The following is a 25,533-nucleotide window of genomic DNA, read 5'->3' on the forward strand; positions in this document are numbered from 1 at the left end:
AAGTTTTTACCTCTGGCTGATCATTAGGCTCCACATAAGCAGAAAGTGAAGGCTTAGGCAGAGTTGCATAAGGTCTGCCTAAGCTTTGAAGGAGTACTCCAACACAGAACCAATCTCTAAAGACCAGAAGAGTTTTATTGTGGTGGTGGCGGCAGCAGCATTTAAGGGACTTTCTAACAACTTACCAGTTAACCACCAAGTTAAAGGAACTGGGACTTTAGTGACTACACACAACAAAATAATAATGTCTTTACAAAAATAGCTTAGAAAAATCACTAAACAAGCAACTACAACTCACAGCAACCAGCAACAGCAAATTCAGGTGGGGGGTAATCCTATTTACATAGTTACTGCATTATAATAGTCAAAGTGGATAATTTTCAACAAAAATTACAAGGAATACAAAGAAATAACAAAGTATGGCCCATTCAAAGACAGAAAAAAGAAAGGAAAGAAACTGTCCCTAAGAAAGCCCAGGCACTGGACTTACTAGACAAAAACTTTAAATCAACTGCCAAATATGCTCTAAGAACTGAAGGAAACGATGACAAAGAACTAAAGAAACCAGGGGAAAATAAGGTCTCACCAAATAGAGAATATGAATAAAGATAAAGAAACTATAAAAAGGAAGTAGACAGATGTTCTGGAGTCGAAAACTATAAAAATTGAAATGAAAAACTAAGTAGAAGGCTTCAACACCAGATGTGAGCTAGCAGAAGAATCAGTGAACTTTTATTTGGGTCAATTGAGATGATCAGTTCTGAGGAACAAAATGAAAAAAAGAATAAGATGAACAGGGCCTCGGAGACCAGTGGGACACCATTAATTATATCAATAGATGCATAATAGGAGTCCAAGGAGTAGAGACAGAGATGGCAGGGGTGGGGTGGGGTGGGGTAGAGGGGGACAGAAAGAATATCGCACTTCCAAGAAGCTCAACAAATTCCAAGTAGGATAAATTCAAAGAGATCTACACCTAGATACGTCATAATGAAACTTTTAAACACCAGGGAGAGAATCTAAAAAGCAGGAAGAGACAATGCTTCATCACCTACAAGGGAGTCTTAATAAGATTAACAGGTGATTTCTTATCAAAAACCATGGAGATCAGCAGACAGTGAGATGAAATATCCAAAGTAAAGACAGAAATGACTATGGACCAAGAATGCTGTCTCCCACAAAACTATCCTTCAAAAAAGGAGAAATGAAGATATTCCCAGATAAACAAAAACTGAGAAAATTTCTTTCTAACAAATTTGTTCTATCAGAAATACTAAAGTATATCCATCGGGGTAAAGTGAAAGGAAGGATATTAGAGAGTAACTTGAATCCACATGAAAAAAAAAGAACAGTGATAAAGATAAGAACATGGGTATACATAAAAGACAATATAAATGTAGTTTTTATTTGTAACTCTTTTTCTCCTATCTTATTTAAAATACAACTGCATAAAGCAATAATTACAAATCTGTCTTTATGGGAAAACAATGTCTAAAGATATAATTTACATGACAATAACAGCACAAAGGAGGGGGTGGGAATAGAGCTATATAGTTGTAAAGTTTTGTATCTTATTGAAATTAAGTTGGTATTAATCTGAACTAGACTGTGAACTATGTGATATTTATAGGTAAGTAAAAATGCAAGTATTACTGTATTTTTGGTTTGTAATTCTTCTCCTTTCTGTATTGATTTAAAAGACAAATGCATAAAACCACAATTACACATCTATGTTAATCAACACACAATGGTTCAAAGATGTAAATTGTTACAATAAAAACATAAAGGGGAGGGATGGAATTGTATAGGAGCAGAGTTTTTGTATATATTGAAGCTAAATTGGTAATTTTTTTTTTTTTTTTTTTAAATTTTTTTTTTTTTTTCAACGTTTATTTATTTTTTGGGACAGAGAGAGACAGAGCATGAATGGGGGAGGGGCAGAGAGAGAGGGAGACACAGAATCAGAAACAGGCTCCAGGCTCTGAGCCATCAGCCCAGAGCCCGACGCGGGGCTCGAACTCACGGACCGTGAGATCGTGACCTGGCTGAAGTCGGACGCTTAACCGACTGCGCCACCCAGGCGCCCCTGGTAATTTTTTTAAAGTTTATTTATTTATTTTGAGAGAGAGAGAGAGAGAGTAAGTGGGGAAGGGGCAGAGAGAAGGAGAGACAGAATCCCAGCAGGCGCTGTGCTGTCAGCACAGAGCCTGATGTAAGGCTCGAACTCACAAACTGTGAGATCATGACCTGAGCCAAGATCAAGAGTTGGACGCTTAACTGACTAGGCCACCCAGGAGCTCCTGAAGCTAAACTGGTATTAATTCAAACTAGTTTGTTACAAATTTAAGATATAAATTATACTTTCCAAGGTAGCCACTAATAAAATAATTGGAAACAGAAATGAGCAAAGAGCCAAAATGGTACACTACAAAACAGCCAATTAAACATAAAAGAAGGCAGTAATGGAGGAACTGAGGAACAAAAAAGATGTAAGGTACACAGGAAACAAAATAGCATAATGGCAGAAATCCTTTCATATCAATAACTAGCTTAATTGTAAATGGAGTGAGCTCTCAAATCAAAAGGCAGATATTACCAAAATAAATTTAAAAAACATCCAACTATATGCTATCTGCTAAAGACTCACTATAACAACATAGGTTGAAGGTGAAAGGAAGAGATACCCCATGCAAATAGAGACCCAAAGACAGCTGAAGTAGCTATACATTAGTATTTGTCTGGTATTAACCAGACAAAATAGACTTTAAGTCAAAAATTACTGAGACAAAGAAAGCCTTTATATATTGATGTAAGGGTCATTCATCAAGAAGACATAACAATAAGGGGTGCCTGGGCAGCTCAGTCAGTTAAGCATCCATGACTCAGGTCATGATCTCACAGTTTGGGAGTTTGAGCCCCATGTCGGGCTTGCTGCTGTCAGTGCAGAGCTGACTTTGGATCTTCTGTCCCCCACCTCTCTCTGCCCACCTGACTCTCATGTGCTCTCTCAAAAATAAACATTAAAAAGAAAAGACATAACAATTATAAACATACATGCAACTAAAAACAGAGCTCCAAAATATGGAAGCAAATTGGCAAAGCTGAAGGGAGAAATAGTTACAAAATGACAGCTGAAGGATTCAATATCCTCTTTTCAATAATGTAACTAGATAGAAGATCAAAAGAAAATATAGGACTTGAACAACACCATGAACCAAGTAGAAATAACAGACATCTACAGAACTCTTCACTCTGCAATAGCAGAATACACATTCGTTGCAAGTACACATGGAATTTTCTTCAGCATTGATCATGTTAGGCCACAAAACAAGTCTCAATAAATTTAAAAAGACTGAAATCCTATAAAGCATCTTTCCTGATCACAATAGAAACTAGACGTAAAAAACAAAAGTGGGAATTTCACAAATATGTAGAAATAAAACAACACTTAAATAACCAATGGATCCAAGAAGAAATCATATGAGAGATTAAAAACTACTTAGAGGTAAGTGAAAACAAACACAACATACCAAAATGTATGGGATGCAGTGAAAGCAGTACTCCCAGGAAAATGTATAGCTGTAAACACCTGCATTAAAAAAGAAGACTGTTAAGGGACGCCTGGGTGGCTCAGTTGGTTGAGCACCCGACTTTGGATCAGGTCACGATCTCACAGTTCATGAGTTCAAGCCCTAGGTTGGGGTCTGTGCTGACAGTTCAGAGCTCAGAACCCAGAACCTGCTTTGGATTCTGTGTCTCCCTCTCTCTCTGGCTCTTACCCACTCATGCTCTGTCTTTTTCTCTCTCAAAAATAAATAAACATTATTTAAAAAAAAGAAGTTGTTAAATCGGTAACCTAACTTTATACTGTAAGGAACTAGAAAAAGAAAAGCAAACTAAACTCAAGGCTTGCAGAAGGCAGGAAACAATGAAGATTGGTGGGGAAGCAAAAGTAGAGAACAAAAAAAAACAACAATAGAGATAATCAACAAAGGCAAAAGCTGGTTCTTTGGAAAGACCAACAAAATTGACAAACCAAACAAGACTGACCAAAAAAAAAAAAAAAAAAAAAAAAAAAAAAGAGAAAAACTCATATTACTAAAATCAGAAATGAAAGACATTACTATCAACCTCAGAAATAAAAATGATTAAAAGGGAGAATACTATGAACAATTGCACAAATTAGGTACCTAGGTGAAATGGACAAATAATATACTTAGGAATAAATTTAGGAAAATTTAAACTCTGAAAATGACAGAACATTGTTGAAAAAAATTAAAGAAGACATACCTTAATATAAAGACATCTTGCATTTGTGGACTGGAAATGCACATCTTGCATTGTGCATTTAAGATGGTAAACTCCTTGAAGTGGTCTACAGAATCAATGCATCCCTATCAAAACCCCAAAGGCCTTTTGGGGCAGAAATGGAAAAAGCAATTCTAAAATGCATATAAAAACACATGGGACCTTGAAGAAATTTTGAAAAAGAAAAACAAAGTTGGAAGACTCAAATTTTCTGATTTCTAAACTTACTACAAAGGGTGGTGGGAGAGACAGGCAAACCATAAAAGAGACTCTTAACTGTAGAGAACAAACTGAGGGTTGCTGGAGAGGAGGTGGGTCGGGGTTGGGCTGCATGGGTGATTGGTACTATGGAGGGCACTTTCTGGGATGAGCAGTGGGTGTTGTACATAAGTGATGAATCACTAAATTCTACTCCTGAAACTAATATTACACTATATGTTAACTAACTGGAATTTAAATAAAAACTTGAAATAAACAAAAAACCTCAAAAGGCACAGTAATCAAAACAGTGTGGTACCAGCAAAAGGGTAGACATATATATCAATGGACTAGAACTGAGACTCCAGAAATAAATATAAACATCTATGATCAATTGATTTTCAACAAAGATGCAAGATCTTTTAAAGGTTTTAGACTCTCTTCAACAAATGGTGCTAAAACAACTGGACATCCATATGCAAAGGAATGACACCAGACCCTATCTCACCAGATACCACACAACAATTAACTCAAAATAAATGGAAAATCTAAATATAAGTATTAAAACTATACAACTCTGAGAAGAAAAGGCAGGGGTAAATCTTTATGACTCCAGGTTGGCCAACATGGTTTCCTAGATATGATACCAACAACACAGGCAGCAGCAGCAGCAACAGCAACAACAACAACAACAACAAGATATATTGGATTTCATCAGAAGTTAGAAATTTTCCCTTCAAAGGCTACTACTAAGAAAATGAAAAGACAACCTACAGAGTGGGACAAAATATTTGCAAATCATATAAGTCTGATAAGGGTTTAGTATCCAGAACATATGAAGAACTCTTACAACAATAAAAAGACAAAAAGTCCAGTTAAAAAGTAAGGAAAAGATTTGAATAGGCATTTTCAGAAGAATCTATACAAATGGCCAAAAAGCACATGAAAAGATGTTCAATGTCATTAACCACTTTATTAGGGAAGTGCAAATCAAAAACATAATGAGACACCACTTCACACCCAGTAGGATGGCAGCCAACCAACCAACGATTCAATCAATAACTAGTGTTGGTGAGGACTGGAGAAACTGGAACCCTCATCCACTGCATGTGTGAATGTAAAATGGTGCAGCCCTTGTGGAAAAGAGTCTAGTAGTTACCCAGTAAGTTAGACATAGAATTACCATTTGACCCAGTAATTCTACTCAAGGTAGAAATGACAACAGGTACTGAGACAAATCCTTGCACATGAATGTTCACAGTGGCACTACTCACACAGGCGAAAGGTGGAAACAGTACAAATGTCCATCAACTACTGAGTGGATAAACAAAATATAGGACAGCCATACAATGGATTATTGAGTCACATAAAGGAATGAAGCACTGTTATATGCTATAACAATGGATAAACATCATAATCATTATGCTTAGTGAAAGAAGCCAGACACAAAGGTCTCCTATTGTATGGACGATTCTCTTTACATGAAATGCCAGAATAGGCAAATCCATAGAGACAGAAAGTAGATTAGTGGTTTCCAGGTGCTGGGTGCTGGGGTGGAAGGGGGAAGGGCAGAGAAATGGGGCGTGACTGCTCAATGGGTACAAGGTCTCCTTTTTGGATGATGGAAAAACACTCTGGAACTCAACAGTGCCAATGATTGCACAACACTGTGAATTTACTAAATGCCCCAGAATTTCAAAATGATTAAAATTGCAAGTTTTATGCTATGCATATCTTACCACAAGAAAGGACAAATAAATATACAAATTATTCGGGGGTGGGGTGGGGAAATACACGTGAAATTACGTGAAATAAGTAGAGGACAGCATAACTTGGTAGAAATCCTGGAATTAAAAAAAAGTACTTATACATGAAATAACCACATTAAGGATTTATGGGTGCAATTTTTGCACAATTGTTAAATAATGAACTATTCTAAATTTGTGCCTAAGTACTGAAAGGCAGCATCAGATGTTTGTAGGGGCCCAGTAAGAAAAGGAAGATACTAAGAATTATCCTCTGCCCTGGTTCTGACACCTTGCCCTCCTTTGGACCTTTAGAGAGGTGTTGCCCATGACCGCCCATCCTTCCGTTCACCAGTGGAATTTTTTGTTTTTTTTTTTTCTGCCTTCAAAAACAACCAGTTTCTTTTCCTTCTACACCCTCTTTTCCTTCCAGTCCTTCCTGAACATCGCTTCTGATTCAACCTTCTTAGACCTAGGGCATCAACTCAATTGTGTAACTTCCTCTGCTCAGAAGCCACTGCTGGACAAAGGTGTACCAGGACTCTTCAGAAGATGATGAAAATATCCTTTATCTTAATCATGGTAGTTGTTACTCAAACTAAATACATTTGTCAGAGCTCACTGAACTGCACATCTATAGAGAGTGAATTTTACTGTAATGAAATTACAGCTTGATAAACCTAACTTATCCCCAGCTTCCACTTAGCAAAAGTGGAAGTTGAGACCAACTTTTCAACATATAAAATTATTTCCACATTAGAAACCATCTGGAGGGATGCACAAGATGCAAATTCTGTTAAATGAATGAAAATGCTCTTGGGATGACCAAAGCCATCTTTGTGTTATAAAGTGTCCCTTGTTGGCCTTCCCAGTTCCATGAGGCTTCCTAAGGTGCTCCTGCCAAGGAATCACTGAACTTCCCCTTGCAAAGGAGTGTGGTCGGGTGTGGCCAAGGCTCTTAGGAGTCCTGATGGTATATGCTCTCCCTCTGGGGTGATTCTTGGGCCAGGATATGTTTTGTACCTAGGAGGCACCTTTGGGCTTGGGGAAACAAAAAGGACCAGAGAGGGGCCCAGGGTAAAGAGAGCCAGAAGGATGCATGACCCAAGCAGAAGATATAGTCTTGGACAGGGGGGCAGTTTGTCCATAAGACCCACAGAACAGGAGGGCAGGCAGGGTGTCAGGGCAAAGAAGCATCAGGGTGCATGAACTAGCTTGGGCTGCCATAACAAATACCACAGGTTGGGGGGCTTAAACCACAGACACTTATTTTCTCACAAAATAAAGGCTCTCTGGAGGCTCAAAGTCCAAGATCAAGGTGTTGGTAGGGTTGATTTCTTCTGAACCACTCTCCTCGGTTTGTGCCTGGCCATCTTCTGTGTTGCCACATGGTTTCTGGTCTGTGTCCTAACCATCTCTCCTCATAAGGATACCAGTCCTATTGGATTAGGGTCCACCCCCAATGACTTCATTTAGCCTTAATTATCTGCTTAAAGGCCTTATCTCCAAATACAGCCACATTCTGAGGTAGTTAAGACTTCAACCTATGAATTTTAGGGGGTCAATTTAGCCAATAACAGTGTATTTGGCACCAACAGCCCTGAGCTCCATAGAAGGTGGTGGAGGCCTCTGCAAACATTAAAAATCCTTTGTTTGTATCAGAAAGGGTGATACTGAAAGTCCAAGAGCTTTCAAATGTTCCTGATTTGGCACCACTTTGCTGCCAACACGGCCATGACATGAGCATGATCAACGAGACATCATTAGCTCAAGCAACCAAAACTTGTGACATTCTAGCCAAACTCTCAACGGTTTAATATGTAAGTGGGATCTCAGGTAAAGACCAGCAAAAGAATTTGCCCTTATAACCAGAAGTATCTGAAAAGCTGTTTGGTCCATAAATAACCAATGTCTATGTTCCTAAGGACCTGAGGAGATTAAGACCTTGCAGAGGATGAGAAATATGCACAGAGAAGGAGGTGTAAGCACAGTGATCATACCTCCTGCTTTTTTTATGGAAGCATTTTAACAGACAAATGGCAAAGGTGGTCAGTAGCAAAGTTTGTAAAATTCTATAAAAGTTAAAAGAACAATAAAATATTTCCTTGCTTACTGATCATACAAGGAAAAGGGCTTTGGGAAATAGCCTGGCAGTTCCCCAAATGGTTAAACACAGAGGTTCCATATGGCCCAGACATTCCATTTCTAGGTATAAATGAGAGAGAAATCAATACATATGTCCACACAAAATCTTCTCCATTAATAATAATCCAGCAATATTTTTCACGATAGCTAAAAAGTGGAAACAACCCAATGGCCATCAGTTGTTGAAAGGACAAACAAAATGTGGTATATCCATATAATGGAGTATTATTCAGCTATAAAAATGAAGTACTGACTCATGCTACAACATGCATGGACCTTGAACATAATACATAAAATGAAAGAAGACTGACTTATAAAACCACATCCTGTGTGGTTCCATTTGTATGAAGTGTCCAGAACAGGCAAATCCAGAGTGTTATAAAGCAGATTAGGGCTGGGAGACAGAAGGGAAGTTGGGGGGTGACAGGTAAGGGATGCAAGGTTTATGTCTGGGGTGCTGAAAATGTTCTAAAATTGATTTCAGAACATGGATGACTTGTATGGTATGTGAGTTACATCTCAATAAACTAGTTTTTTACTTGTTTTTAATTTTTATTTTTAATAATTGATTGATTGATATTTGACAGAGAAAGCAAGCCAGCACACAAGTGGGGGAGAGGGGCAGGGAGGAGAGAGAGACTCTCAAGCAGGCTCCATATTCAGCATGGAGCCTGATGCCAGGCTTGATCCCATGACTGTGGGATCATTACCTGAGCCAAAATCAAGAGTTGGATGCCCAACCGACTAAGCCACCCAGGCGCCCCTCACCTTTTTAAGTTTATTTGCAAAACCTTTTTTTTTTTCTTTTAAAGAAAGTACAAGTAAAGTAAAACTGAAGGTCCACGCTGCTGTTGCTGCTAACCTTCCAAGAGGACAAAGGAGTGAGACATCGGGAAGCTGGAAAACATGCTAAAAGCCCTTCTCATTATAGATGCTACCAAAGAAGCAAGAAAGAAAAGAAAGAAACAAAGAATAAAAAGTATCACTAAAATCTCCCAGTAATATTCTATGCAAGTGATTATGCCTTTTGAGAATACAGGGTTGGGGGGTTAGGGCTGTTCTTTAAAAACCCTTTTACTTGGGGAACTGAGAGTATACCAAGTTGAGTCTGGAACAGTTGCTAAAGACAAGAAAACTGCCCTGCCCCAAGTAAATGTTTCAGTGTTCAGAAGTCCACAGAGATGGTAAAATATAAAAAGAATCAGAAACTGCTGATGCATTGAGACCAAGTCTATGCGGCAAAAACTGCGCGCAACTGGGACGGTGGGAGGGAAGGATATTTTCTGCTTTTCAATTGGTTTCTTTTCTGAGCACAAGTGCTTTCTATGTCCTCCTAACAATGCAGAGCCCACTAAGTGTGGATACACAACACCAGCCTTTGTTCCACTTCAGAGTTGACAGTTTTTGCTATTCCAGTTTTGGCTGTTCCTCAAGATCATGAAAAGCAGCACACTCTGGTTTTTGAAAGTTCAGTAGGTCACTGCTCCAGATGGAGCACCCAAGACGGAGGGGCGCTTTAAAGTATAAAAGAGGAGTAAATGTGTCATTGCTGCCTGAGGAAACGTACCATGTCTCAGCCCCTCCTCTTCACCCGCACAACACTTCATGTATTTTTACCACACTGATGACTTAGTTCTCTTGAGTCACTGAGGTGCACAGATGAAGTCTTGTCTCCATATCCCAGTGACCAGCCCAGGGCCAGTGCAGGCTGGATTCTCAGAAAATGAGGTAGTTGATGCTACTGCACATTTATATGTGCTTTAGTTGGCCTGGGCTTCTATAACAAAATATGGGCATACAAAGAGATATTGCAGGTTCCATTCCAGACCACTGCAATACAGTGAATATGGCAATAAAGTGAGTCCAATGGGTTTTTTGGTTTCCCAAGGCATATAAAGGTTATTTGCACTGTACTGTAGTCTATTAAATGTGCAACAGCATTGTGTCTGAAAAAAACAATGTCCATACTTTGGTTAAAAAATAATTTACTGCTAAAAACTGGTAACTATCATCTGAGCTTTCAGCAAGTCCATTGTTTTGCTGGGGGGGGGGGGCGAGGTCTTGCCTTAATGTTGCTGGCTGCTGACTGATCAGGGTGGTGGCTGCTGAAGGCTGGGGTGGCTGTGGCCATTTTTATAAATAAGACAACAATGAAGTTGGCCGCATCAGCTGACCCTTCCTTTCACGGACTATTTCTCTGCAGCATGTGATGCTGTTTGATAGCATCTTATTCACAGAACTTCTTACAAAATTGGAGTCAGTCATCTCAAACCCTACCACTGCTTAGCTGATATTAAATTCATGTAATAGTCTTAAGTCCTTTGTTGTCAGTTCAAAAATCTTCACATCATCTTCACCAGGAGTAGATTCTATCTCAAGAAACTACTTTCCTTGCTCTTCAGTAAGAAAGCACTTCTCATCCTTTTAAGTTTTATTTTTTTTTCTTTTTCTTTCTTTTCTTTTTTTCTTTTTTTCCTTTTCTTTCTTTTTTTTTTTTTTTTTTTTTTTTTTTTGAGAGAATGAGAGAGCAGGGGAGTGGGGCAGAGAGGGATGGAGAGAGAGAAGCTTAAGGAGCCTCCATACCCAGAGTAGAGCTCGATGCAGGGCTTGATCTCATGACTGTGAAATCATGACCTGAGCCAAAATCAAAAGTCAGATGCTTGACCGACTGAACCCCCAGACAGCCCTCATCCTTTCAAGTTTTTAAGATTGGCAGCAATTTGTCACCCTTCAAGCTCCACTTCTAATTCTGGTTCTCTTGCTATTTGTACGACATCTGCAGTTAATTCCTCCACTGAAGTCCTGAACCCCTTAAACTCATCTGTGAGGGTTGGAATCAACTTCTTCCAGACTATTTTAAAGAGTTATGATACTTTAACCTCTTCCTATGAATCATGACTGTTCTTATGGCATCTAGAATGAATCACTTCCAGAAGGTTTGCAATTTACTTTGCCCAAATCCACCAGAGGCATCACTCTCTATAGCAATGATAGCCTTACAAATATTTCTTACATAGTAAGACTTGAAAGTCTAAATTACTCCTTGACCCAAGACTGCAGAATGGATGTGGTATTAGATAAGAAAACACTAATCTTGTTGTACATCTCCATCAGAGCTCTTGGGTGACGAGGTACACTGTCAATAAGCAGTAATATTTTGAAAGGAATCTTTCTGAGCAGCAGGTGTCAACAATGGGCTTAAAATATTCAGTAAACCATACTGTAAACAGGCAGAGTAGATTTAGCATAATTCTTAAGGGTCTTAGGATTTTTGGACTGGTAAGTGAGCACTGGCTTCAACTTAAAACCACTAGCTGCATTAGTCTCTTACAAGAGAGTCAGCCTGTCTTTTGAAGCTTTGAAGCCAGGCATTAACTTCTCTTCTCTAGCTATGAAGTCCTCGAGAGCATCTTCTTCCAATAGAAGGCTGTTTTGTCTACACTGAAAACTTCTTGTTTAGTGTAGCCACTTTCATTAATGATCTTAGCTGGATCTTCTGGATAACTTGCTGTTTCACCTTGCTGCTTGCACTTTGATGTTATGGAGACGGCTTCTTTCCTTTAACCTCATGAACCACCCCTGCTGGCTTCAGACTTTTCTTCTGCAGCTTCATGGACTTGAAGAGAGTTAGGGCCTTGCTCTGGATTAGACTTTGGTCTAAGGGAATGTTGTGGGATGGTCTGATCTTGTATCCAGACCACTCTAACTTTCTCCAAATCAGTGATAAGGCTGTTTCACTTTCTTATCATTCATGTGTTCACTGGAGTAGCACTTTTCATATCCTTCAAGAACTTTTCCTTCACATTCATGACTTGGCTGTTTGAAGCTTTTGGTCTATCTTGGCTTTTGACATGCCTTGCTTAATAAGATTAATCATTTCTAGCTTTTGATTTAAAGTCAGGGATGTGTGACTATTCCTTTCACTTGAACACTTAGAGGCCATTATAAGGTTATCAACTGACTTAACTTCAATATTGCTGTGTCTCAGGGAATAGGGAGGCCTGAGGAGAGAGAGGGAGACAGACGGGGGAATGACTGGTTGGTGGAACAGTCAGAACATGCACAACATTTATTGTTTAAGCTTGCGGTCTTATGTGGGTGAGGTTCATGGCACCCACATATACAACAGAACATATAAGATCACTGACAACCGTAACAAATATAATAATCATGAAAAAGTTTAAAATATTATGAGAATTACCTAAATGTGACACAGAGGCGTAAATGAGCAAATGCTTTTGGAAAAATGGCCCCAATAGACGAGAACTGCAGGTTGCCACAAACCTTTACTTTGTAAAAACAAAACAAAACACAAAAAACAAGCATTATCTGTGAAGTATAATAAAGTGCAATAAAACACAACATGCCTATACCATGGGCTGGGTGGCTTAAAAAACAGATTTCTCATAGTTCTTTTTATTTTTTTTAATGTTTATTTATTTTTGAGAGAGAGAGACAGAGTGTGAGCAGGGGAGGGGCAGAGAGAGAGGGAGACACAGAATCTGAAGCAGGCTCCAGGCTCTGAGCTATCAGCACAGAGCCCGATGTGGGCTCGAACCCACCAACTGTGAGATCATGACCTGAGCTGAAGTTGGACGCTTAACTGACTGAGCCACCCAGGCGCCCATTATTTTTCATAGTTCTTGAGGCTACAAATCCAAGATCAAGGTGCTGGCAAGATAGGTTTCTTTCTGAGGGCTTTTCTCGTGGCTCACAGGAGAGACTATTCTCTGCTGTGTGCTCACATGACCTCTCCTTGATGCGCTCGTGGGAAAGACACAGAATGTGTGCATTGGTCTCTTCCTCTTTTTTTTTTTTAATGTTTTATTTATTTTGAGAGAGGGAGTGTGTGTGTGCTCATAAGCAGGGGAGGGGCAGAGAGGGAGAGACAGAATCCCAAGCGGCCTCCATGCTATCAGCACAGAGCCTGACACAGGGTTGGATCCCATGAACTGTGAGATCATGACCTGAGCTGGAATCAAGAGTCAGACACTTAGGACTTAGGATGCTTAACTGACATAAGGACGCTTAACCAACTGAGCCACCCTGGCGCCCCTTCCTCTTCTTATAAGGATACTAATCCGGGGTGCCTGAGTGGCTCAGTTGGTTAAGCGTCCAACTTTGGCTCAGGTCACAATCTCATGGTTTGTGAGTTCAAGCCCCGTGTCGGGCTCTGTGCTGACAGCTCAGAGCCTGGAACCTGCTTCAGATTCTGTGTTTCCCTCTCTCTCTGCCCCCCCCCCCCCAACTCACGATCTCTCTGTTTCAAAAATAAACATTAAAAAATAAATAAATAAAGGATACTAATCCCATCATGCCGTCCCACCCTCACGACCTCATCTAACTTAATTATCTCCCACAGGCCCCATCTCTAAATACCATCATATTGTGAGTTAGGGCTTCAACACATGAATTTGAGGGGGAGACACAATTCAATCCATAATGCCATGCAATATATCAAACATCACTACATTAGCTGCAAATCAAATTAATCAACTTTAAAGTACAATGTATGACAGAAAAGTGTACCAGGGTAAGAATACAGCTAGATGAATTTTCACAAAGTGAACACACCTAGGTAACCATTACCAAAGTAAAAAAGATGGCACATACCAGCACCCCAGAGTCCTTTATGCTCACTCCCAGTCAGTACGCCCACCCTCTGCCCCCAAAATAAAACTTAACACCACAGATTTGTCTGTTTTTTCAATAATGCATAAGTGGAATCACACAGTATGGATTCTTTGTCGTCTTCTTTAGTTCAATGTTACGTCTATGAATGTTCATCTTCGTTGTTGTATAGTATTCAACTGTATGAATACAGGGTTAACTCTTCTGTTGATAGACATCTTCATTGTTTTTAGTTTTTGACAATTATGAATAATGCTTCCATAAACATTGTTTTACTTGCCTTTTGTACACACAATCTCACACACCTAATCACACACATTTCTGTTGGGAATGCGGCTAGGTGTCAAATTGATGGGTCACAGGAATAGGTATGTTCGTTCATGGTAGACAAGGTCAGTTGGAAAGTGGTAGAATGAATTTACCCTCCTATATGCCATTTGCCAGTTCTCCTCATCCTACCCTTGTCAGCACCTGAGACTGTCAGTTTTTTAAAGGTTTACCATTCTAGTAGGTATTTCTCACCTACTGGTTTCTTATTGCATTAAAAAAATTGTTTTTTTTAATGATTATCTATTTTTGAGAGAGACAGAAACAGAGACAGAGACAGAGCATAAACGGGGGAGGGTCAGAGAGAGAGGGAAACACAGAATCCGAAGCAACTCCAGGCTCTGAGCTGTCAGCACAGAGCTCGACGCGGGGCTGTGAGATGACTTGAGCTGAAGTCGGATGCTTAACCAACTGAGCCACCCAAGTGACCCCCTCACTACATTAAAAGAAAATTTTTTTAGTGTTTATTTTTGACAGAGAGAAAGTGCAAGTGGGGGAGGGAGAGAGAGAGACAGAGACACAGAATCTGAAGCAGGCGCCAGGCTCTGAGCTGTCAGCACAGAGCCCAATGTGGGGCTGGAACTCATAAGCTGTGAGACCATGACCTGAGCCCAAGTCAGCCGCCCAACAGACTGAGCCACCCAGGTGCCCCTCATTGAATTTTTTATTATAAATTTGTGTTTTCCTTACTTAATGACACTGAACAACTTTTCATGTTGTGTTCTCCACCTGGATATCTTTTTTTTTTATAAAGTACCTGTTGCCCAATTTCTTTTTTTTTTTTCAATATATGAAATTTATTGTCAAATTGGTTTCCATACAACACCCAGTGCTCATCCCAAAAGGTGCCCTCCTCAATACCCATCACCCCCCCACCCCTCCCTCCCACCCCCCATCAACCCTCAGTTTGTTCTCAGTTTTTAAGAGTCTCTTATGCTTTGGCTCTCTCCCACTCTAACCTCTTTTTTTTTTTTTTTTCCTTTTTCCTTCCCCTCCTCCATGGGTTTCTGTTAAGTTTCTCAGGATCCACATATGAGTGAAAACATATGGTATCTGTCTTTCTCTGCCTGACTTATTTCACTTAGCATAACACTCTCCAGTTCCATCCACGTTGCTACAAAAGGCCATATTTCATTCTTTCTCATTGCCATGTAGTACTCCATTGTGTATATAAACCACAATTTCTTTATCCATTCATCAGTTGATGGACATTTAGGCTCTTTCCATAATTTGGCTATTGTTGAGAGTGCTGCTATAAACATTGGGGTACAAGTGCCCCTATGCATCAGTACTCCTGTATCCCTTGGGTAAATTCCTAGCAGTGCTATTGCTGGGTCATAGGGTAGGTCTATTTTTAATTTTCTGAGGAACCTCCACACTGCTTTCCAGAGCGGTTGCACCAGTTTGCATTCCCACCAACAGTGCAAGAGGGTTCCCGTTTCTCCACATCCTCTCCAGCATCTATAGCCTCCTGATTTGTTCATTTTGGCCACTCTGACTGGCGTGAGGTGATATCTGAGTGTGGTTTTGATTTGTATTTCCCTGATAAGGAGTGACGTTGAACATCTTTTCATGTGCCTGTTGGCCATCCGGATGTCTTCTTTAGAGAAGTGTCTATTCATGTTTTCTGCCCATTTCTTCACTGGGTTATTTGTTTTTCGGGTGTGGAGTTTGGTGAGCTCTTTATAGATTTTGGATACTAGCCCTTTGTCCGATATGTCATTTGCAAATATCTTTTCCCATTCCGTTGGTTGCCTTTTAGTTTTGTTGGTTGTTTCCTTTGCTGTGCAGAAGCTTTTTATCTTCATAAGGTCCCAGTAATTCATTTTTGCTTTTATTTCCCTTGCCTTTGGGGATGTGTCGAGTAAGAGATTGCTACGGCTGAGGTCAGAGAGGTCTTTTCCTGCTTTCTCCTCTAGGGTTTTGATGGTTTCCTGTCTCACATTCAGGTCCTTTATCCATTTTGAGTTTATTTTTGTGAATGGTGTGAGAAAGTGGTCTAGTTTTAACCTTCTGCATGTTGTTGTCCAGTTCTCCCAGCACCATTTGTTAAAGAGACTGTCTTTTTTCCATTGGATGTTCTTTCCTGCTTTGTCAAAGATGAGTTGGCCATACGTTTGTGGGTCTAGTTCTGGGTTTTCTATTCTATTCCATTGGTCTATGTGTCTGTTTTTGTGCCACCTGTTGCCCAATTTCTATTGGGTTGTCCTTTTTGACATTTCTTGATCTATGGGCATTCTTATATATTCTCAAGATGAACCCTGTCGGTTTTACGTGTTGCAAATATTTTCACCCACTCTATGGCTTGTCTTTTCACTCTCTTAATGGTGTGTCTTTAAAGAGAAAAATTCAAAAGTTCAATGGAGCCTAATTTATCAATGCTTTCTTCTATGATCAGTGTGTTCTGTGTCTTGTTTAAGAAATCTTCCCCATTCTGGGGCACCTGGGTGGCTTAGTCGGTTAAGCATCTGACTTCAGCTCAGGTCATGATCTCATGGTCTGTGAGTTCCAGCCCCACATTGGGCTCTGTGCTGACAGCTCAGAGCCTGGAGCCTGCTTCAGATTCTGTCTCTGTCTCTCTGCCCCTCCCCTACTTGCTCTCTGTCTCTCTCTAATATAAAAATAAAACATAAAAATTTTTTTTAAAAGAAATCTTCCCCATTCCAAAGTCATGAACATATTCTCATACCAACTTCTAGAATTTTTATTATTTTACAATTCACATTTGGATCTATAATCCTCACAAGACACATTTTAGTTTTCACTGATGTGTAACTTAGATAAGGTACACAAATCTTAACTATTCAACTTGATGAATTTATATACATGATATATGGCATATATATATATACACACAGTTGACCTTTAAACAACATGAGCTTGAACCATGTAGGTCCACGTCTAAGTGGATTTTTTCTATAAATACAGTACAGTACTGTAAATTTTCTCTCACTTGTGATTTTCTTAATATTTTTTCTCTAGCTTACTTCATTGTAAGAAAACAGTATATGATACATAGACAAAATATGCGTTAATCAATTGTCTATGCTAATGGTAAGGCTTCCAATCAACAATATGCTATTAACAGTTTTTAGAAAGTCAAAGTTGTATGCAAATTAAAAAAATTTTTTTCTAATGTTTATTTATTATTGAGAGACAGAGAGAGAGACAGAGCGTGAGCATGGGAGGGGCAGAGACAGGAGAAGACACAGAATCCGAAGCAGGCTCCAGGCTCTGAGCGGTCAGCACAGAGCCCGACGCGGGGCTCGAACTCACAAACTGTGAGATCATGACCTGAGCTGAAGTCGGACACTTAACTGACTGAGCCGCCCAGGCGCCCCAGTTGTATGCAAAAAAATTTTTTTTTTTAATTTTAATGTTTATTTATCCTTGACAGAGAGACAGAGCATGAGCAGGGGAGGGGCAGAGAGAGAGGAAGACACAGAATCTGAAACAGGCTCCAGGCTCTGATCTGTCAGCACAGAGCCCGACGCGGGGCTCGAACTCACACTCAGACTGCGAGATCATGACCTGAGCCGAAGTCGGACGCTCAACCGACTGAGCCACCCAGGCACCCCTGTATGCAAATTTTTGAATGCACAGGGAGTTGATGCCCCAACCCTCATGTGTTTAAGGGTCAATGTGTGTGTATGTGTGTGTGTGTGTATGACCCAGATGAAGATACTGAACATCTCTCACACCCTAGAAGGATCTCTCATATCTCTTTCAGTCAATAGCCCCCAAAGGTAACAATACTCTGCCTGTATCACCATCAATTATTTTGCCTGTTTCTTCATTTTATATACAGGAAATCATATATTTGGAGCTCTTTTGTGTCTGATTATAACCTGCTCAACATCATGCATGTGAGATTCATCCATGTTATTGCATGTTGCAGTTCTCCATTCATTTTCCTTACTGTATAGTATTCCATCATATGAATACATCACAACTTACTTATTCACTCTTCCTTTGATGGACACTTGGATTGTTTCTTATTTCAGGGTATTATGAATAAAGCTGCTATGAATATTCTTGTGTATGTCTTTTGAAGGAAATAAATATTCATTTCTGTTAGCTATTTACCAGGATACACAAAATTTTTATCTTACTGTACTACAAAAACCATTTAGATTTGTCAAGTTCTCCCTGCCAAGTACACATAGCATATTTTATCTGTTCCTACATCCATAATTATTTTTGGAAAAAATGTGAAAACTTTTTCTATTTTTTTATTTTGAAATAATTTCAGATGTACCCCAAATTATAAAAATAATACAAAAAATGCCCATATGGGGGCGCCTGGGTGGCTCAGTTGGTTGAGTACCCGACACTTGGTTTCAGCTCAGGTCATGATCTCACAGTTCATTCATTTGAGCCCATGCCGGGCTCCACGCTGGCTCCTTGCTGGCAGTGAGGAGCCTGCTTGGGATTCTCTCTCCCTCTCTCTCTGCCCCTCCCCCACTTGTGCTCACTATCTCTCAAGATAAATAAGCTAAAAAAAAAAATGCTCATATGCCCTTCATCAAAATCCCTCCATGTCAACATTTTACTACATTTGGTTTACCAGTAATTATCTTGTGTGCATGTGTGTACGTATGACCTTGACACTGTTGAAGAGTACTGGCCAGTTACTTGGTAGACTATATAAACCTGGGTTTGTGTGACATTTCCTCATAATTAGATACAGGTGATATGTTTGGGACAGGAATACCCAGATGTGATGTGTTCTTCTCAGTGTATATGAGAAGGCACATGATAGTGTCCCATTACTGCTGTACTAATTTTAATCACTTGGTTAAGGCCAGGTTTCTCCACTGTAATATCACTATGTTTCCCTCTGTTATTAATCAGTATCTTATGGGGAAAATGCTTTGAGATTATGTAAACATCCTGTTTCTCATCATACATTCATTTCATAGTTTCAGCATCCATTGATGATTCTTTTTTTAAATTTAATTCCAGTATAGTTGACATATAATCACATTCGTGATTCTTGCCTGAAATAATTTTGATGGAAATGGTTCAAAACTAGTTTTTGTTTAAAAAAATTTTTTAACGTTTATTTATTATTGAGAGACAGAGAGAGACAGAGCATGAGCAGGGGAGGGGCAGAGAGAGGGGGAGACACAGAATCCAAAGCAGGCTCCAGGTTCTGAGCTGTTAGCACAGAGCCCAACGCAGGCTCAAACTCACAAACCAAGAGATCATGACCTAAGCCGAAGTCGGAAACTTAACCAATGAGCCACCCAGGAGCCCCTATTTTTTGTTTTTAATACCCGCAAATTAAAAAAAAATCTTACGGTGATCATCAGGATTTCTCATAATTTGAACTGAAATCTGGAAGATCACCAGACATTTGCCATAAAAACATCCCCAAAGTCACTTTGAGAGAATAAAAAAAATAAAACTGGCCAACTGGTGGTGGCTGTGACACTGTTCTCAAGCAGAGTACAACTACCTCCTGGGAACCTGAGAGTCAGCCAAAGAAGACAGAGAAAGAACTCTCCTAAATGCCTCCACTTCTACACAAACCACCCCCAAACCATCCTGGTGCAGACTGAGAAAAGATGTTTTGCATGCTCAGAACATCTCTTTCTAGAAGGAGCACATACGTCAGCCAGGGCATGAATGAAGAACAGGGGTCAAGTCTCACAGATCCTAAGGGCTCCTGGGGTTCAGGAGTTCAGCCCATGTCTTCCCTGGAGACAAAGCAGAACATAAACTTTGCCCTTTTGTTTCCAGGAGATTCTCATTCACCTTTCTAGCTTTCTCTAGGCTGGGACCAGCTCACCTGCTTAAACAGCAAACTCAGCAGAAACAATTAATCCATAGGGGCCCTGACATCCTGTGGGTTAACTACCGAGGCTCTCTGGGAGCAAAGTCACCAAGTGAGTTGATACATAAGCAGGTTCCAATTTACAAGTGGACTAAGTCCCAAAAGCTCATTCTGCAAGCCAAAGGTGAGAAATAAGGTCTCTGCAGGTTAGCTCACAAAACCAGTAACTCATGGAGCAGCCTCACAGATGATTGAGGGCTGGGAAGGAAACCTTCACCCAGAACATGGTCTCTGCAAGATGAAGACTTTGACTTGAGGACCAGAAGACAACTTGCCCCAACTTGCCCCAACTTGCCCAGCACAGTTTTACTCAGCAACACCTAACATAGCATCTCTGATGTATCAGGCATTGTGCTGAGTACTGGAACACCAAGGATGGGAAAGATATGGTCTCTGCCCTTGAGGGGCTTGTACAGCAGTGGGAGGTTTCTGCCAGGGGTAGACCCAGCATCACCAAGACTCCAGTGGACGGTGGAGCATGGGTCTCACGGTCTCAACAGGTGTATTCAGACTGGCTGGTCATGAGCAGGCTCAAGGATGAGGGCTGCCTGACCACTGTGCATGGAAGCATGGCTGCTGCAAAGCACATTTCACTTAAAGGTATCCATCTACCAGTGGTTATATGGCAGTCCAATTTAAGAATTTCACCAGGAAAGGAGACACATCCATCAGCTGTTGCTTCTCTTTCCAACCCACAAAATAATGTATTTTTCATACTTGTACCTGTTGTTCTTGCTTTTACCAACTCCCTCCCTCGTGTTCCTTGAAAACATTAGCAGTTTCAAAGAAGAGGAAATGAATGACACTAGAAGGGTACAATGTGATAAAAGGTCATCTGGTGCTTGAATCTCCAATGCTGAAACCTGCAATTGCTGGTCCAAGGTCACAGCTGGCAACACTACTTCATCAGAGCTAAGAGGCCACCAATTTTAAGAGCATCATGACTTTCTTTCTTTTTTTCTTTTAAAGATTTTACTTTTAAGTAATCACTACACCCAGTGTGGAACTCCAAGTTACAACCCTGTGATCAAGAATTGCATGCTTTTCCGACTGAGCCAGCCAGGCGCCCTCAGCATGACTTTCTATGACCACCAAGAAAGAAAAAAATCTGCCAAGTGAATGACACAAAGGAAGACACAGCTCAACTTCAGAGCTGTGAAGATGTGAACAAAGGTGCATCCAAGAATCAATTAAAAATGGTAACTCTGGTTAATCTGACATGTTTCAAGTACTGTGTGCTAGGTGTTGAGACAGGAACACAAGAGACAAAAGGCCATCCTACAGTCAAATGGGAAGAAGACACACTCAACATCTAAACTTAACTCCTGTCTTCCTCCCCAGCACCCAGCACCAACCAGCCAGGACTATTCCTCCTCAATCTCACTCATCTGCTTTCCAGGCTAAGGAGTGAAGCCATCTGGTTTCACCATGCTCCCTCTTCTCCAGTCCAGCTCAGGGACTGCCGCTCCATCTGTCTATCCCTTCCCACTGCTGGGTGGGGGCCTCCCTAAATCCTGGAAACCCAAGCCTGTAACATTCAGCCTCCCTCGCCTACCTCTCCCACTCTCCATCACTGTCCCACAGTGTGATTTCAACATGTTGCCCCACTTTTTCTTCTTTTATTTTCCTCGCTACAAGAAAAATAAAATAATCTGTCTCAAAGTGTAGCCATGCGGTCAAATCATTATGGAATCCAAAATGCTTTGAGTCTTGATGTAAAAAAGATCCAAGATTAACTGACACTATTACAACAGTCCTGTTTTTCTGAATATTGCTTTTTTCAAGATGACTTATTCCTAACACCGTGCTTTGTGTCGGTCCTTTTAAACAAATATTTAATAGCTTAAGAATGTTAGTGAGGGCAGTGGCTCTGGTTAGCAAGCCCTCAGCTCGCAGTCTGAAAGATGAAATGAGATGAGTTTTATCCACAAAGGAAAGTCAAACAGTCTGCAGTATTATAAACTGCACATCCATCAAACTAGGCATAGGCTGGGAACAGAGAGCTTTTCTGGGGGGAAAAAAAGCCATCCTCTGTGCCCTGGGGAACACTGGGAAAACACACACACACAACCACCAAATCAACCAAAACATAAACCAAGTCTCAAGTTAGTCTGAAGAAAGTTCCGTCCCAACAAAGCAAACGATGCCTTGGTGACTGTGCCACCCAGGAGAGGAGGGCCTGGCTGGTCTTGGTCTGGGCCAGCCCTGGGCCCAGCCGGCCGCCAGGGTCAGAGTAACACGTGAGCACATGTGTTTAACCAAGAAATCCATAAGGGCGCAAAAGAGGCAGGGGGTTGTGTCTGATCTGACAGCGGGGTTGGGACCGTCCTAACTGGGCGAGCAGGGGAGGGATAGGAGGCCGGGGCACAGGCCTGGAGGAGAGGGGCGGCTAGTGGGGAAAAGGAAGCGGGTGCAGGATTCCCGGACGGTGGGGCTGGAAGGGCGAGGACCGCGGATGGGAAGAAGAGCGGGTTCCTACCTCCAGGGCCGCTGGGGCCTTCCCGCGCCCCCAACGATGCATGCGGAGGTTGCACTTGGGCAGGCAACAGCCGTCCAGCACCCGGGCGGCACGCGCAGACGGCGCCCCCCAGCGGGCCCAGCCCCGCCCGCCACGTGCGCATCCACGTGCACGCCAAGCGCAGCACCGGAAGCCCAAGGGTGGGCAGTGCTCCCCGCAGGCGAGGCCGGCATCAATCACCCCTCCCGAACTTTTGATCTGTGCCCTCTACTTAACGTGCAGTTGAGTCGCGGGATCCTCACCTGGGGGGCTTCCAAACAGATGGGGACACCGATCCCACAGGGAAAGGGCCTCTTGCTAAGGGACAAGGACAGAAGGAGGCGGCGCCAGGATTTAAACCCACTGTGGCCTCTCCGCGGGCAGACCACCCGGGATCTTCCCCAAAGTAAGACACTTCTCGTGTTGTGTGTTGAGAGCGCATCCCTTATAGCCACCATCCATGATTATTCACGTTTTGCTTTGAGAACAGATGTGCCCTGGGCACGTGTATCTGAGTGTGTGTGAGTGTGCGCGTCTGTTCGTTCTTTGGGGGATGTCGGCCGGTCAGATTCACACTGAACAAACTGGTTGAGCCCCGACCCTTTGCCTGACCCTGAGCAAGGCCATTTACATACATTATTTCTCTTTATCTGCAGCCAGCCCTGTCATCAATTAAAACCATATCCTACTCTTCTGGGGAACTGATTTTTAATTAGACATCATGAATAGCTAATTAACTGTCCTCCTGCGTGGTTTTCCAGGCAGGAGGGCGGTAGAGCCGAGCCGAGCTGAGCAGTGCTACTCCTGGCACCCTGGCTAAGCCCATACTCTGAGTGAGAAGCCTCTCTTCTGGGGCCAGGAAGTGAGGGAGAGAAGACAGAGGCCTTGGTGTGTTAGCAGGCCTTCCGAGCAACGTTGTTTCTTGACCTTTACTAACTTTGATCAGCTCATCTAGGAGTTTGAGCCCATTAATTCATGTGACTTCCATTTGTTAAAAGGGATATTGAAGAGATTGAAAGGATCCCTTCTGAACTCCTTCCTGTTCTTTGGAGGACGTCTGCCATTTTAAATGTTTTAAACATACATAGGTATATCCATTTTAATGAGCATCGTTTGTAAGTTTAATATGAAGAGACAGATCCAGCCCCAGGCAAAGTTGAAAATACTAACCTACACAAGAATAATCCTTTTTTGGTATACGAATGCTCCCACCAACATTAGTTCATTGGATCTTCACTGTAGGCTGGAGGGTGCTGACTACTCATTTTCCAGTGGAAGAAACTGAGGCTTGGAGGCCAGCTGCCTGACCCAGAGCCATACACTGGGGTATGAGAGCCTACATTTAATCCCAGGGCTCTCATTGCTACTGGTTTGTCTTTCCTCATGTCACCCAGGGTTTTGCCCTCACTTTAGGAACCTGTTGTTCTCACTTCTTTGTGTGGAGGCCCTGTGTCCTTGAGGCCCTCCACATTCCTCCCAGAGGACCCTGGAAGGAAAGAAAAGGAAATTTGGCCAACAGGGCTGCCTCAGGTGGCTCAGAGACTCCATTAGAGGGCCTCTACATGCAGCAGGTCATGCCTGCTGAAGGCCCGCCCAGTCTCCTCCTCCTCCTCGGATCTCTGTTCCTTCAAGTCCTGCTCTGCCCGACCCCATGTTGTGTGTGCCCACTCCTCGTGACTTGATCTCTTAGCCTGGTTAAAAAGCTGTGTTCCCAAGAGTCCTTTGAATAGTAACCATAGAGATGGGATCGACTCAGGAGAAAGGCTTTAGGCAAGTTGGCCTTCCTTACTCCTTCCAGGGAGAGTGGGTGCTTAGTCTTACAAAGGCCAACCTGGAATGACAGTTTCAATTATTTTATTCATTTATAGCTGCTTCTTCATGTAATCATCTTTTATTGATCATCTAGAAGGAGCTACATACGCTATATACATTGTAATTCAATCCTTTTTAAGGACCCTACAGAAGGGAAATTGGAGGTTCGGAGAGCTTAAGTTGCCCCAGTTGCAGAGCTGCTAGTACCATCTGAGCCCATGTTTCTCTGGCTCCATTGTGTATACCTTTTTCTTCATACTCCACGGTCTGATTTCAACGTTTTTAAAAAACTGTTTATTTTTGAGAGGGAGAGAGAGACAGAGGATCTGAAGCGGACTCTGCATTAACAGCAGGGAGCCCATATTATACAGGGCTTGAACTCATGAGCTCTGAGATCATGACCTGACCCGACTGCTCATGACCTGGCCCGACCATGACCTGACTGATTGAGCCACCCAGGTGCCCCACCCATTGTCTGATTTCAAAAGAGGCACTGGAGAAAAGATAAAAAATCAAAATCAGGGGCACCTGGGTGGTTGGTTAAGCGTCCAACTTCGGTTTGTGAGGTTTTTGAGTTTGAGCCCTGTGTGGGGCTCTGCACTGACAGTGTGGAGCTGGCTTCAGATTCTCAGTCTCCCTTGTTCTCTACCCCTCCCCCCTCGCACTCTCTCAAAAACAAATAAATAAACATTAAAAAAATTCAAAACCACAAAAAGGAGGAAAAGCCACATTTGGGCCAGCAGGGTTAATGTGATTATGTGAATAAATATTAAACCTGTCCCTGAGCTTCTTGGAAGCAAGAAATAAAAGTGTGTTTCTCTGTGTGTGGTGGGGGTGGGTGGGCACAAAAGGCTACTTGTTTCTCTGTATAATATAGAGTCTCTATGGTAGAAGGAAATAAATTTTTTCCTTATTTTCAATTACAAAAGTAATTTCTCATGGAGAATCTTATACGAGGACATTATGTAACAAAATGACCAAAATTTTCAATAAGCAGGTACAGCAAAAGACAGATGAACAATTGTCTTGGG

At 41.5% G+C, this 25,533-nt stretch overlaps 1 protein-coding gene across 3 annotated transcripts in view; it reads right to left on the reverse strand.

Moving 5' to 3' along the window:
- The window catches only part of FAM178B (family with sequence similarity 178 member B), a 115,400-nt gene extending 92,644 nt beyond the window's left edge, over positions 1–22,756 (reverse strand). For all 3 annotated transcript variants that reach the window (XM_086701265.1, XM_086701264.1, XM_086701266.1), the window contains exon 1: positions 22,673–22,756. In XM_086701265.1, the coding sequence (XP_086557391.1) occupies positions 22,673–22,714 (42 nt within the window). In that variant the 5' untranslated portion in view covers positions 22,715–22,756. The remainder of the gene's footprint in view (positions 1–22,672) is intronic.
- Positions 22,757–25,533: the final 2,777 nt, after the last annotated feature.

The sequence above is a fragment of the Puma concolor genome, chromosome A3 (genome assembly GCF_028749965.1).
Source record: "Puma concolor isolate L17-30 chromosome A3, mPumCon1.1.hap2, whole genome shotgun sequence".
NCBI lineage: Eukaryota > Metazoa > Chordata > Mammalia > Carnivora > Felidae > Puma > Puma concolor.